Raw genomic sequence first — 15577 nt, 5'->3', positions numbered from 1 at the left:
TTGCGCCGGCAGACAGATTCAGATTTACGAGGTAGTCATATATACCAAAGTAAAGTTCCAACAATTCCAATTCGCGATAAGCCCGGGGGCCGAAAAAAAGGGGTTTAACGGTAGCTTATCGGCGGGTCGATAAGCGGTTACCCATCCATTTTCCTCGCCAGTCGCGTAAAATAGGCCAAGCGGTTAAGTTCCATCTAACGGGGAATTTAAAATTATCCTAAAAATGGTGTTCCTCGTACTTCTCGCCCTGATCTTCGGCATTCTGTTGACCGTAGTCATCGTAATCCTCAAGCTTTTGGGCCTCAAGCCGCCTCTGATTTTTGGAAAATACCCACTAAAGGGGATTTTCTACCGGGTGAAGTTCTGGATAGCTCTTTTGGTCCTTCGACGCCTGCGATATCGCATCTATCGGAGGAACGAGGAGCTGCTCGGTTCCGAGGAGCATCTCTCGAAGATCGATCGTCCCCAGGAGCTGAGCAACGATCCCAAGAGCTACGATGTGGTGAGCTTCATGGCGGCCAATCGAGAGGGCCAGAAACTGATGGTCACCTTGGAGCGGCGACGGCGAGGAGTCCTGAAGGCCGCCTTGTATTTATGGCTGCCCAAGGAGGGGCTCTTTAGCTCCCCGAATCTCCCGGATATGATATATTTCACCAGCGAGGATGGCGGCGAGGAGAGCAGCGAGTTCCGCGGAGGCGGCTTCCATGTTTATGCCGAGGAATCCATGAAAGTGTGGCGCATCAAGTACAAGGGTGTTTTGAAGAAGGGTTCCGAAGAAATACCCGTGGACCTGGACCTCCGTTTCGAGAGCTCCTCTTCGGAGCATTTCGATTACAGCAGGGATCTCAGTTCCTCGCTGATCGCCGATTCCATTGCACGGGAGGCTTGGAATGAGAAATTCTACAGCCTGTTGCAGAGTGTCAATCACATTGTGGATAGGCGAACCCATTACGAGCAGAATGGAGAGCTGGCGGGAAGAATTCTGCTCCACACAGAAAAAAAAATGGTAATGGTCAAATTGATATTTTTTAAGATCAAGTTATTCATATCATTTTTATATGAATAGAGATTATGTTAACCTTTTTGCTCAAAAAATACTAAATTTGGTATTTTTTTTGATATGATAAAATATCATGTTGATATGTTTGAATCTTATCTTATTGACATGAAATAAGGTAGAAATAATCCCATTTCACATCGTTTTTTTTTCTGTGCAGAACAATCAAGATGTAGAGCTCAAAATGCTCGGCTTTCGGGATCACAGCTTTGGCACCGAACGCTGCCTGAGTTCCATCAATAGGTATGTTTATTTCGCCCTGTTCCTGGACGATGGCAGCAGCATGGTGGTCGGAAATCTCAGCCAGCCCTCCTTCTTCCTGTCCTCCCTGAAAGTGGGCTATGTCTGCTCTCCCGAGGGGCGATATCAACCCCTTACAGGCAGCAACTTTGAGTTGTATTCATACGGGGAAAAGGGCATTCCACCGCAGCACCAGAACTTTATAGTCCACACCGCGGAGAAGGAGTACCTGGTGCAGATCCAGGTGGAGGAATCGGCGGTGCGCTATGTGGGCGGCGACTGGGAGTCCAAGGTCTTCAATCAGTTTGTCGCCTGTACAGTGAATGGAGTCTCTGGCCAGGGACACGCCGAGTTCCTCTATCGCCACAAGGGAGGAAGACCCGTGGATATATCCTCGGGGGATCCCAGCTGGTACCAGAACATCAAGCGCTTCGAAAGAAGCCTCACTTTGCTGGAGGATGGCGACGAAGGCGATGGAGATTTTATCTTCTAGAAATCAGATTTCCCATATTTTTGTTTTTAGTCTCTAAGTTGATATATACATATGCCTATGGAGTACATATAAAAATATATTTTATTATTTACTGGAAAACAAAGTTCATTTATTTGATATGTTAATTTAATATGGTTTAAGTCATATCATTTTGATATGAATAAAGATTATTTGTATCTTACCTTACAATATTTGCTCAAAAAATACTACATTGGGTATTTGAAAACAGTATTTTTATAACTTTTACGAAATGATAAAATATAAAATTGATATGTTTGAATCATAAATTTGATATTAATTTTTTTTCTGTGTGGGAAATACTTTCGATTTGGGTGCGAATCAAGTGGGTTTCTTTATTGTATTAAATCATATCATTCACGGAATGCGGCAAACAAGAATAGTATCAAATGAAGGCCATCGGTTGCAGCTGAAATCTAATAGATTAAAAGATTACCCAAATCAGTTGGCAAGTTGGACCCCCGGTGGAGAGAATTCTTCCACTTTAAACAGTTTTTTGACTATAAATTAGCATGCGGCTGGCGGACGGCGAAAGTCGAGGAACGGATAAGATTGGTCAAGTCAAGTAGTCCGGTTTTTCTCTCAATAAATAATCGCGTAACGCTGGGTTTATATGGTTTATTTGAAACCTGAAAGACAACAGGGCCAACTTATCGCCTCGTAAGGCCATAAAAACCCAAGACCAAGTGTCAAGTGGCCAGGTGTCGCAGATAAGACACCTATCTATATCTAATCGAGATATCTATAATTTAATATATATGAAATTGAGAATATTGTGATCATAGCGAAATTCCGACCTGCCGCAATGTCAATTTATGATAGCCGATTATAGGCTTCGGATTATATCGCATATCTATCTGTACCACCGATAAGGCAATCCGATTTACCCGGAATTCGGCCATATCATTCATTGTTTTGCCGAAATCGACTTCATTATTTATGCACGTATCTCTAAAGTGGTTTCCCCTTAAAGGTAATTTGACTCGTAGCTAGATTACAAAATTATTGGAATTAAAAATAAGATTATCTATTGGCAAAACATTCGAGTCATGAAGATAGGAGCATTCTTTCGAAGTCATGTAGCAAAAACGATTGGAATTATTTTGAATAATATTATCTGGCGATAGGAATATTTGATTCATTTTAAATCATTGGAAAACGGAATCATATTGCTAAAAAAAAATATTTTCACAGTAATGAATCGATAATATCGAAGTAATCGACTTTCACGATAAACATATATGTTTAAAAATAATCGAAATGTCGATACTTTCCCAAGATCTACTTCAAACTCTAGTTAAATAGTTTGGAAACCTTGAAAAAAACCTCAAATCATAGATCTATAAATACCGATTCCTAAATTTTAAAGTTTTGAAGCTATCCTCACGAATTGCACGATGTTCGAGATGGAAAATGGTGCGGAGAAGGCTCCCTCGGGAAAGATTCCACCAGTAGACAGTATGATCAGTGACTCCATGCGCTCGCTGGACACCCAAGGATCGCCCATGGAGTCCATGGAGCCGGCTTTAAGTCCGGCTGACTTGCCTCCGCGCAGCCGAAAGGCCTTTCTTCGCCACATGATTGCCCAAATGCCGGAATCCGTGCAGAATCGCCTGCGGGCGCTCAAACAAAACCAGCTGCAACAGGTGCGCATCTCGGAGCAGTTCTTCCGCGAGGTCTACGAACTGGAGCGGCGATTCTATGGCCAGAGTTGCGCCCTCTTCGATGCGCGTCGGGATATTTTGGAGGGTCTGGTGGAGCCACCGCTGCAAACGGAGAGCTCCGGGCTGCTTGATAGTTCTCTGCTTCCCCTGCAGTCCCTAGACTTTGAGCACAACGAGGAGCTGCGCCAGTTGAGGCTCAAGTGGCTACCGGTTTCCCCCGATCTTCCCGTGTGTGGAATTCCTCGCTTTTGGCTGACCGTCTTCCAGAATGTCCCGCTGCTCTCCGAACTCGTCCAGGATCACGATGAGCCTCTGCTCGAGTGTTTGATGGACGTGCGTTTGACCTACGATCAGGATAGCTACACGGTTAGCTTTCAGTTTCGACCCAATGGCTATCTGCACGACTCCTCGCTCCTCCTGACGAAGCGCTACTTTCTGCAGCACTCCGCGGATCCGGAGTATCCCTTCCTCTTCGAGGGACCCGAAATCATTCGCTGCGAGGGCTGTCACATCCATTGGCGCGATGGCTCCAATTTGACGCTGCAAACGGTGGAGAGCAGGCGAAGGAATCGAAATGGCCGGAGCAGCTGCACCAAGGTCCTGCCACGCGAATCCTTCTTCCGGTTCTTCGCTCCGCCGCAGGCTTTGGATTTGTCGCTGGCCGACGAGAAGACCAAGCTCATACTGGGCAGCGATTTCGAGGTGGGCTTCCTCCTGCGCACGCAGATCGTGCCCAAGGCGGTGCTCTTCTACACGGGTGATCTGGTGGACAGCTTGGATAACGAAGAGGAGGAGGATGATGGGCAGGAATAGCAATGAAATTACTAGTTATTACGTTACGTTCATTGCTGTATCTTTCAGGGACATTCAAATACAAACTTAGGGCTACTTAAATATGCTCGTGTAATACTCCTCCTCCAGATCGTACAGATCCATGGCCATCTCGTCGCGCAGCTTCATCAGCTTCTTGTCGCATTCGCTCTGGGTATTGCGAAATAGCTGCGAATTGTTCGTGATGGCCTCGTTTACCGAGTGGAAATCGTTGAGGATGAGGTACTGCTTGAGGTCGGCCACCAGCTTCATCAGGGATTCGCCAGCGCGAACTGTAAAAATGATGTTATATGATATGGGATATGATATAGGATATAAGTAATACCCCTACCCATATTGGCCGCTCGCACCTGCATTTCCAGCGCATCCTGTTCGCATTGCGTCGTCTTGGAGATCTGACTGTGGCTCTCGCGACGCGCCAGCTTCAGGATTTCTATAATATAATATATAGTATCTATAATAAAGATATATATTTAATATCTGTATAATACTCACCCTCAAAGTTCTCCAGCATGCTGCGTACGTCGTCCTTCAGGCGCGCATTGTAGGATTTCAACAGGGCCTCCTTCGATTGCGGCAATATCGTTGTCCTGGATCCGCTGGCCATTGTGATTGCGAACTTTTAACTTAAATTTAATTTAGTAATTTAACTAAAAAGCACCGCTTTATTTTTGTTTGGTTTGGTGCAGTGTTGGAAAAGGTGCAGTGTTGCAAAGCGCCCGCTTTGGTGGACTCGAATTAGAGATGGCCGCGTGACTCTTTAATTAAAAATATTACAATACTTTTACATAGTTCCATTAATTTTAAATACCACACAATGTCAGTATATGAAATGCATTTTTATTTCATATTTTTATACAAAACAGTAACTTATGTATATTTTTTTGAAGTATTTTAGTCCTCAGCTCGTAAACATTAGCTTTAATTTGGGTTTAAATGCCAGCGAAGTTGCACCTCTTTACGATAACTAGGATTGTTAAATTTAAGGAAACCTTTAACCTCTGATTTCCCATACGATTTCCAGTTTTAAACTTTAAATTTATGATATCTGGAAATTTGATCACGCACGAACGGAAACTATCGGCCCGCGCCCATCTCTACGAAGAATACTGCACAGCAGTATTCCCAGCTAGTATTTAAATACTGCTCTGTATACCTTTTGTTTTTGTGGGCAGTGCAGTTACTCAAAAAGAACGTAATTTGCGGAAAGGACAAGAGCGGCCAAGGATAATTCGCAAGCGACGGACGACGGAGGATCCTTCCGGCGTGTGATGCATTAATGCTAAAGTCGTTTAGCGGAGGCGTTGGCGTGGCATCCACGGAAAGAGGCGGCGGAGGGTCAGGAGGAGGCGGTGGAGGAGGGGCAGGAGGTGGAGGAGCTGGAGGAGGAGGGGCAGGAGGAGGCGCCTCTGGAAGCAGGAGCACCAGCGGAAGTGGGCGTGCCAGCTGTGGGCTGGGCTCCAGTTCGATTTCCAGTGGTTTGAGTGCCGTGTGCGGATTTGTGACCGGCGGAGGAGGAGGAGGAGCTGACCGGGATCGAGATAGAGATCGAGGATTAGCCGGGAGCAGCAGTGGTAGCACTCCCGCCGGCATCCTCTATTGCCCCGCCTGCGTGGCCGCGGCCAATCAGCTGAATCCCAGCCAGCAGTCGAGTCCCCAGCACGAGGGCTTCTTCTCGCGCAGCTCCTCCAAGTCGAGCAAGCGAAACAAGGCCAGGAAGAGCGCCTCCACCGCCGGCTGTTTGGACGCCCAGCACATACGTGCCAATCTGCGCATGTCCATGTCCAGTTCGATGCGGAGCACCAGGGGACATCCGCCGGGCAGCAGCTGCAGCAGCGCCGGAGCAGGAGGATCGGGATCGGGCTGCGGACTGGCCTACGATGCGGCCAGCAATGCCAGCGGGAGCAGCGGAAGCGGCAGCGGCAGCGGAAAGGCCGCCTCGCCGGGCAGCTACAGCTGCAATGCCCTCAACGTGGACTTCACCTCCTACACGGCCACCCATCAGTGGACCCGGATGCTCGAGTGCGCCGAGTTCGTGGGAGCCAAGTGAGTGGAATATGTACTTATGATTTATACAAGAAAGGAAGCTATATGGAAAAGTTTATAAGCGCTATAAAACATGATATAGTCGTCCGATTTTTATTATATTTAATTCGAAATTCTGAAATATTAAAGAGAAGTTATGTCCCAGAGTAGAAGAGAATACTGTAAAAATCAACGAAGCTATAATTTTTTTCCCATTAATTTTCCGATCATTCCTATGGCAGTTATATGGTATAGTTGTCTGATTTTTTTAAAACTTAATTCGAAATTTACAAACATTAAAAAAATAATATTCCCAAGAGTAGAAAGTAATATCTCAAAAAACTCCGAAGCTATAATTTTTTTCCCATTAATTTGTGTAAATTTCTCCAATTTTTAAAAAATTTAATTTGAAATTCGGAATTATTAAAAAAATTATATTCCCAAGAGTAGAAGGTAATATGTCAAAAAACACAGAAGCTATAATTTTTGTTCTATTAATTTTCCATGCATTTTCCGATCGTTCCTATGACAGCTATATGATATAGTCCCCCGATTTTTTTTTAAATTTAATTCAAAATTTAGAAACATTAAAAGAATGGCATTCCAAAGAGTAGAAGGCAATATGTCTAAAAACACCGAAGCTAGAATTTTCCCTCCTATGGCAGCTATAAGATATAGTTGTCCGATCCGGCTAGTTCCGACTTATATACTAGCTGAAATAAAAAGAAGACGATTAGAAAAAATTCCATCCCGATAGCTTCAAAACTGAGAGACTGGCCTGCGTAGAAACGAACATACGGACAAACTGACGGACAGACGGATTAAATTCAATCTCGATTCAATTTCCTCCTCTTTTTCGCAGGCGGAGCAAGCACACAGTGGTGGCCTACAAGGATGCGATGTTCGTGTTCGGCGGCGACAACGGCAAGAACATGCTGAACGATCTGATTCGCTTCGGCGTTAAGGACAAGTCGTGGGGCAGGGCGTGTGCGACGGGAACGCCGCCGGCGCCGCGCTACCATCACTCGGCCGTGGTGGCCGGCAGCTCGATGTTCATCTTTGGCGGCTACACGGGCGACATACACTCCAACTCGAATCTGACCAACAAGAACGATCTGTTCGAGTACAAGTTTCAGAGCGCCATGTGGGTGGAGTGGAAGTTCCAGGGACGCCAGCCGGTGCCGCGATCCGCGCACGGAGCAGCCGTCTACGACAACAAGATGTGGATCTATGCGGGCTACGATGGAAATGCGCGGTTAAACGACATGTGGACGCTGAATCTCACGGGGGAGAATCACCAGTGGGAGGAGGTGGAGCAGCTGGGCGATCGTCCGCCCACCTGCTGCAATTTCCCCGTCGCCGTGGCAAGAGACGCCATGTACGTGTTCTCCGGTCAGAGTGGCCTGCAGATAACCAACTCGCTGTTCGAGTTCCACTTTAAGACGCGCACCTGGCGGCGAATCTCCAATGAGCCCGTGCTGCGCGGCGCCACCTCGGCCCCGCCGTCGCGTAGATATGGCCACACGATGGTGCATCACGATAGGTTCCTCTACGTCTTTGGTGGATCGGCGGATTCGACGCTGCCGAACGATCTGCACTGCTACGATCTGGACTCGCAGGTGTGGTCCGTCATCCTGCCGGAGCAAAACTCGGATGTGCCCTCGGGCAGGGTTTTCCATGCCTCGGCCGTCATTTGCGATGCCATGTACATTTTCGGCGGAACCGTGGATAATAGTGTGCGGCGCGGCGATACGTACCGCTTTCAGTTCTCCTCGTATCCAAAGTGCACGCTGCGCGATGACTTTGGCAAGTTCTTCGTGGACAAACAGTTCTGCGACATTCAGTTTATCGTCGGATCGGAGGAGATACGCATCCTGGCGCACATTGCCTTTGTGGCGGCGCGCTCAAAGTATCTGAGAAACAAGATACTGTCCGCCCGGGAGGCGCGACAGCAGCAGATGGAGAAGGTGTACGGTGTGGGCCTGCCGGCGGACGCACTGGCTCTCGGCACGGGCGCGGGCGGGGACCGTGGACCCATGCTGGAGGTGCGACTGGCCCACGCCTCACCCGAGGCCTTCGACATCATACTCAACTACATTTACACCGATCGCATCGATCTGAAGGACACGACGTATAGCAAGAACATCATCATACTGATCACGGACATCTACCAACTGGCCGGATTGTTCACCATGCCGCGGCTGGCCCACGGCTGTATCCAGTATTTGGACTACAAGATAAACAAGCTCAACGTTCTCGAGGCGCTCTACAATGCGGACAAGAGCAAGTAGGTGACTATATCTTTATACCCGTTACTCGTAGAGTAAAAGGGTATATTGTATTCGTGCAAAAGTATGTGGGAGAAGAAAGCGTTTCCGACCCTATAAAGTATATAAAGTACATATAAAGTATGTCCGTAAGTCTGTCCGTCTATCTGTCCGTCCATCTGTCCGTCCATCTGTCCGTCCGTATGAACGCTGAGATCTCGGAAACTACAAAAGCTAGAATGTTGGGATTACCCACACATATTCTTGGGCTTCCTACGCAGCGCAAGTTTATTTCAGCCGAGCGCCACGCCCCCTCTAACGCCCACAATCGCCCAAATGTGTCTGGCGACCACACATTTAAAGATTTCCGAGAAAACTAAGTGCAATTTTGTTGTGTATATTTATACCTATCGAAATGTAGAAAACATTTTTCAATTCGGACCATTCATTAAGAAGTTATGCGCAATCAAAATTGTATATATCCATCACCCTTGCACTCCCTTTACCCGTCATTGTTATATCTTTGAGTTAAACTAATGAATATTTTACCCTAAGCATCAAGATCATCAAGGATCACTGCATGCAGTTCATCATCAAGGACGAGAACTTCACCGAGGTGGTCATGTCGAGTGAGTTTAGCGATTTGGACAAGCCCCTGCTGGTGGAGATCATACGCAAGCGTCTGCATCCCAGCAAGCTGGTAATGGACACCAGTTATGAGGCGAATATAGGTGAGATCCCCTTGCTGATTCTCGAAATTCCTAGCTGATTGGTAATTCTCTTAACAGGCACCACCTTGGAGATCGATCTGTGCGCCTTTCTCGAGTCGACTGGCAACGATTTCTGCGACATCAGCCTCGTCCTGGAGGATCACGTGATACCGGCCCACAAGTCGGTGTTGTCATCGCGTTGCACTTATTTTCAGGGCATGTTTCGATCTTTTATGCCGCCGGATAACACGGTCAATGTAAGGGATCCCTGGATTACTATAATATAAACTGAATTTAATTAAATTTCCCTTTGCTATAGATACAAATTGGCGAAATTTCTCCCTCGCTGGAGGCCTTTCACTCCCTTCTCCGCTACATTTACTACGGCGAGACGAAGATGCCGCCCCAGGATGCTCTGTATCTCTTCCAGGCGCCCTGTTTCTACGGTTTGTCGAACAACCGGCTGCACGCCTTCTGCAAATACTCGCTGGAGCACAACATAACGTTCGAGAACGTGCTGCAAACGCTGGAGGCCTCCGATATCACCAAGATCTATGACATCAAGGAGTATGCCTTGAAGCTGATCGTTAAGGATTTCGCCAAAGTGGCCAGGCTGCCGAAAATAGCCGGTTTGTCGCGCGAACTGTTGCTGGAGATCATACGCGCTGTGGCCGATTCGCACGGCGAGTTTCTCACGCGGATCAATATCAATACAGATATCTGAAAACTGGTGCTGCTCCAGCCGGCATTGCAGTTGTTGCTCGCCTGGTTGCAAATCGGACGTAGCACGTAATGCGGCAGTAGCGGTTGGCAGCGCCGAACGTACATTTATCATACCGATCGATCGATCGATCCATCATCCCCCATCATCGAAACCCCACCATTTGGTCCAGTGATCCTCCACAGATTCCCTTGCCAAGAGACTACTGCATCGGGATGAGAGAGAGGGAGCGATCGGGATTCAGATGTATTCCTATTCTTCTTAAGTTGGAGCTAGACGGGGTAACTAATGCCACGTCTACACAACCAGCTGTATATATATACCCCCTATATGCACACCAGTATTAACCGAGATTGCACCTCCAAAACGCAATTTATTCTTGTACGAAAGGTGGTCAAACATATATAGTTGAACTTCTCTGTTTCGAAATTTTCTTGAAGATTTATTAAGAAAATTTTACACTGAGAAATTCTACTTCTCCAGCCCCGTCCAACAAAGCTGGCCGAAAAAACCTTGATAATCGAAGGTGAGTGTGTTTAGAACTTGAAAATGCATAAAAACATAATTGAAAAATCGTTTTTCAGGAAAATTGCGCCTTTGCTTTAACTCGATGATTCTCAATACATATTTTACGTCTTGAGCAAAAGGAAAATAGGTCTTTTTTAAGTTGCACACGTTTCTTAATTTTAGAATTTAAATGCCCTTGCAAAGTTGAATAGAAAAAGTATTAGAAGAGAAAGTTTAGGGACCGAAATTAATCATTACTGAGTTTTATTTTAAAATTCTATTAGCCAAATTAAAAGGAAACTCTACTCAGTTAAATTGGAAAAGAATTAAAGATTACTTACGGTCCCTGGTAAAAATGTAATATTAAAAAAATATTTGATTTTTTTTTAAACTACTTTTGCAATATGTAAACTTTTCAGAATAACCCACTTTGCAAGGGTTCTAGTCTCGGCAGTCCGAGGGTCTTCCCATCTTACTATACTATACTACACTATACTATACTCCTACCCAAGTACAACTTACTAATTGTTAAGGATCTAATACTAATCGTTTGTACTCATATTTATCTACGTATTTATGAAAGCCGTACGCTATGTGTTGTATGCTAAGCAACCTTTGACCTTGAACCACCACCTCATCCACGTGAAAAATCACCCCGACGAAACGGAGAAGAGGAACTCAAAGTTAACGTTTTTGCCAAATTTGGATACGATTCTTTGATTCGATTAGCCCTTTTTTTGATTCTTCGATTTCGAATATATACAAATATTAATTTCCGAAATTGTGATAAATGCGTTATTCTATGATTGAATTGTGACTATTCTTAAGCAATATTTTTAGAATCCTGGTTTTCATTTCGAATATTTTCGTTATAATTTCGTTTTAGTTGCGCCTGTTTGAAGAGAATTCAGAATAAACAATATATTATGGTACCTATATTCAAGCAAACTCTGAAATGGGAAATCTTTGTGGGTTTGCCGCAAAATAATGGAATTTAAGACAAACAAACTGAGTTTTCCCCAGCTGGTTTGGCACAGATAAATTCATTTCAATGGAATTAAAACAAAACAAAAGGCTGCACTGGCAAGTTGGAGCCGTCAAAAAGGGGGAGGAATCCAGAAAACCCACAGAACCCAGCCGAAACTGTAGCCAAGGCCAGGACAATGACAAGGACATCGCTCCGGGGGTAAGTCGTCCTGCCCACAGTCGCTTATCAAATGCAAATTACAAAATCAAATATGCCAACGGCAGCGCAGGCTGGAAGGATCTTCTCTTCGAGATGGAAATGCCACTTACAGATACAACTGACAGTAAGCCGAATTGAATTGAATTGCCATGGAGAGTCAGAGCCTCCTGGTTCCTGGCTCCTCCTCCAGGTGGAGCCCAGCTCATCCAGTTTCGTGTTGCATATTTATGAGGCCATTAGTGCCCGAAGTCCGACTCTACGACTCCTTCGCACTGGAATGGTCAGGACTTTACTGCAGATTAGTGCAGCTCGGCGGGGGAATTTGTTGTGAATAATCGATTGGTTTATCGGGCATTTGCATATCTATCAGAAACTGCCGTTGGGGATCGATTAGTGGGATTACTTTGAGGATTTTGATTATTTTTGGTCACATCAAATATTCAATGGGTATTGGGAACATGTATTTCTATTTATTTTCGCATATTTTAATCGTTTATCGATCGATTATTTCGATTGTTGAATGAATTATGCTTCGATTGGTGGGTTTACTTTGAGTATTTTGATTATTTTTGGTTGTATAAAATATTTAAAGGGTATTGGGAATTTAATTATCAATTATTTCGATTGTTGAATGCCTATAAAGAGTTCTAATCGGATAACTTTCTCGTGTATTTCCTCTTTAGTTATTTATATGTTGTTTGTTCTAACCCCCTTCCTATCGTTTATCGTTTTCACAACAAAATGTCAATTATCTGAGCCAGGAAAAAGGACTCGCGTCCGGCGGCCCTTAAACCCTTTGCCAAAAATCTAGTTAAGATCCCTTGACCCTTCTTCTTCGTTTGACAACAAAACAATGCCAGAGTCTAGAAATAAGGGGCATGGGATGTCCAGCATTCCTTGGCCCGCTGTCAATTTATAAGTTCATAATTTAAGCCAACAAAGCCAACAACACGGATCCTTCGAGTCAATCAGCTATATAATACATAGTCAATACGGATGTGGAGGGTTAAGATGGGCTCGTTTCATGCTTTTTAATATCCGTTTCATGTGGATTTATGCGCATCAAGTTCACGCTGAGCGACGGCATATAAATTTCATGGCAATTGAAGCAGTGGAGCCGAAAAAAAATAAGGAATGGACTTGGTGGTACCTATTGTTTGTATTTAGATATGGGAAAATTGTAGGTGGGTAGAATGGATAACTCACTTAAAATTCTAGTATTTTGAAAAAAAAAACAAGAGAGAACGCTATAGTCGGGTTGTTGTCCCGACTATCTAATACCCGTCACTCAGCTAAAGGGAGTGCGAACGCTGTGTCGGGTTGGTGTCCCGACTAATAATCGTAACTCAGCTAAAGGGAGTGCGAGGGAGATAGATATATAATTTTTGATTGCGTATAACTTTTTAATGAATGGTACGATTTGAAAAATGTCTTCTACATTTCGATAGGTATAAATATACACAACAAAATTGCATTTATACTTCTCGGAAATCTTTAAAGATGTGGGCGCAGGACCCATTTTAAAATCGTTAGTGGGCGATTGTGGGCGTTAGAGGGGGCGTGGCGCTCGGCTAAAATAAACTTGCGCTGCGTAGGAAGCCAAAGAATATGTGTGGGAAATCTCAACCTTCTAGCTTTTGTAGTTTCTGAGATCTCAGCGTTCATACAGACGGACAGACGGACAGACGGACAGACGGACAGACAGACAGACGGACAGACGGACATGGCTAGATCGACTCGGCTAGTGACCCTGATCAAGAATATATATACTTTATGGGGTCGGAAACGCTTCCTTCTAGCTGTTACATACTTTTGCACGAATCTAGTATACCCTTTTACTCTACGAGTAACGGGTATAAAAACTTTACAAGAATACCTAAAGTTCCAACAGACCCCTTCCCACCAACAAGTACAGGGTATGGAAATAAAAAGAAAGAAAGCGGGCGAAAAGGGAAAACTACACCCCTCGAAAAGGGTTAACACTGAATGGGGGGTGTTGGAAGGGGGAGGTGGGTAAATTGGACTGATTTCAGGGTTAGCCCCAAAATTGACTTTTGGCATTTTTCAAAGTTTTTCCCGCATTGCCGCTTATTGATGCCGATGCCGTTGTGCCGAGCCAACTTCGATTAATTTATAGCGATAAGTATTTGTATCCCGGTCATGCCCCCTCTTTCTGCCGCTGACTACGCCCCTGGATCCGGATACGCATAAAGTGTCACTTCAGCGGCTCTGATGCCTAATTAAAGCCATCAATTTCGGAGTGCAGGGGATTCGAGGATTGGCGGAGGATTGTGCCGGAGTGCAACAGCAACAGCATCAGCAGCAAAGTTTAATTAAAAAAGCTGCTCCCCCGAAGCAACCCCCTTCCTTTCTGCCCACGCCCCTGTGCAATTGAAGTTTAATTGGTGTGCAGACGGACAAAGGTGAAGTGGGACAAGGTATGCAAATAAATGGGTATGCGAGTTAATACCCGGCTTCATTATATCCAGTTGAACTGCTGGTTAGTAACTTTTAAAATATGTAAATAATAGGTAATCAAAATAGGAAATTCCAGCAATAAATACAATAAGGTTAAAGTTCAGGTTTTTCATTCCATTTCCAGAAATATCCATCCCCGTTTTAGATTTAATTTGCTCCCACTATGTCAAGGATTCATTTTCATAAACAACACTGTGATAAAAAAAGAGTCAGCATACCAGATGTTTAAAAATGACCCAAGGTCAGCACAATTTAATATATTTAATTGATTAAAATTTAAATTAAATTTAAAGTATGCTTCATACCCTGAATTCCCTTGGGAATAACAGGATGAGAGACCGGGTGCTTAAGTAACAAAATGATATAACCCATTTTACACATACTACACATTATACATATACAGAACGCGAATTCTTCAGTGCACTGTTCCTAATTTTTAAGTTGCTTATGTCCTAACTCTACAAGAAAGTACAATTTGCGTTGGTCACACTGACTTTTGAATATTTATACGAATAATAAGAACATGAATTACTAAATAAGAATAGAGATTAAAAATATTTATTAAAAGATTTAACATTGGGATTTTTGTAATTTACTTTAATAAGTGAAGCTTAATTTTAGTTTTAACAGTGGAATCGCAATCTTATAATCATGTAGTGTCATAGCTGCCTTGCTATCTGTAATACCCAAACGAAGAGCCAAAACTCGGAAGCAAGCTAAGCGTGGAGCAGCAGACATGTAGGGATCCCATCGGTGATGAAGGAAGGGCAAGGACTTGAGGGAAGCTGGGATGCAGGACGAGGATGCAGATGCAGAAAGGCATCACCACGGAAGGCAGCGCAAAAGGACTCGAAGTGGCAGCACTGGAAGACTGTGTGTGACAAATACAAATCACTTTAGATTTATTTGATAAAACCGTTTGATGATGTGGAAAAGGATTAACGCCAATGATATTTGCTTGTCGAGTGCTTTTTTTGTCTTGTTTTTTCTATGCGATTTTGAGAAATGACTCTTAAATGTCAAAAATAGGTGCCTTAAAGTATGCAGTGAATAAAGGATAAAGGAAGACGATTTCCTGTATTCATAACACTTGTGGGTTAAAAATATATTGTTGCATACTTTCAGACACCTATTTTGACATTCAGCTTTAGCTTTTTTAATTTTTAAGTTCCCGACACATTAAATACGTACAAAATAAAAGGGGTTTTCGGGTTTTTTGGGTGTTCATCGCTCATATTTACTCCATCCTTTCGAGGACACCGTGTGTGTTATTGTTATGCAAGCGCTTTTAAATGATGTGAGAACCCGTTTGGTGAACTTTAACTCCAGCTGGTGGTGGGTGTCATAGGCCTGTAACCCCTGGAACCCCTGTAACCCCCG

The 15577-nt window shown here is 44.3% G+C and overlaps 4 protein-coding genes and 1 long non-coding RNA gene across 5 annotated transcripts; 4 read left to right on the top strand and 1 right to left on the bottom strand.

Moving 5' to 3' along the window:
* The first annotated feature begins 153 nt into the window (after positions 1–153).
* On the top strand, positions 154–1886 carry LOC108063792 (uncharacterized). Its single transcript, XM_044395246.2, has 2 exons — positions 154–1006; positions 1236–1886. The coding sequence occupies exons 1-2, from the start codon at positions 224–226 to the stop codon at positions 1788–1790; spliced, it is 1338 nt and encodes a 445-aa protein (XP_044251181.1). The 5' UTR covers positions 154–223; the 3' UTR covers positions 1791–1886.
* A 1187-nt stretch (positions 1887–3073) lies between these two features.
* Positions 3074–4366, top strand: LOC108063935 (nucleosome assembly protein 1-like 4). Its single transcript, XM_017151222.3, has one exon. The coding sequence runs from the start codon at positions 3206–3208 to the stop codon at positions 4283–4285; it is 1080 nt and encodes a 359-aa protein (XP_017006711.2). The 5' UTR covers positions 3074–3205; the 3' UTR covers positions 4286–4366.
* On the bottom strand, positions 4294–5009 carry MED22 (Mediator complex subunit 22). The gene is made up of 3 exons (XM_017151223.3): positions 4799–5009; positions 4635–4736; positions 4294–4575 (listed from the first exon to the last, which is right to left on the bottom strand). Exons 1-3 carry the CDS (start codon positions 4908–4910, stop codon positions 4358–4360), a joined length of 432 nt encoding a protein of 143 aa, XP_017006712.1. The 5' UTR covers positions 4911–5009; the 3' UTR covers positions 4294–4357.
* A 440-nt stretch (positions 5010–5449) lies between these two features.
* On the top strand, positions 5450–11481 carry Lztr1 (Leucine zipper like transcription regulator 1). The gene is made up of 6 exons (XM_017151059.3): positions 5450–6349; positions 7191–8615; positions 9151–9326; positions 9384–9562; positions 9625–10552; positions 10611–11481. Exons 1-5 carry the CDS (start codon positions 5583–5585, stop codon positions 10027–10029), a joined length of 2952 nt encoding a protein of 983 aa, XP_017006548.2. The 5' UTR covers positions 5450–5582; the 3' UTR covers positions 10030–10552; positions 10611–11481.
* A 2210-nt stretch (positions 11482–13691) lies between these two features.
* Positions 13692–15306, top strand: LOC138913813 (uncharacterized). Its single transcript, XR_011419657.1, has 3 exons — positions 13692–13728; positions 13790–14157; positions 14855–15306. It is a non-coding gene; the product is annotated as an uncharacterized lncRNA (long non-coding RNA).
* The last annotated feature ends 271 nt before the right edge of the window (positions 15307–15577 follow it).

Source organism: Drosophila takahashii, chromosome X (genome assembly GCF_030179915.1).
Source record: "Drosophila takahashii strain IR98-3 E-12201 chromosome X, DtakHiC1v2, whole genome shotgun sequence".
Lineage (NCBI taxonomy): Eukaryota > Metazoa > Arthropoda > Insecta > Diptera > Drosophilidae > Drosophila > Drosophila takahashii.
The sequence above is the reverse complement of the archived record's forward strand: the minus strand, read 5'-3'. Positions and strand labels throughout refer to the sequence as shown.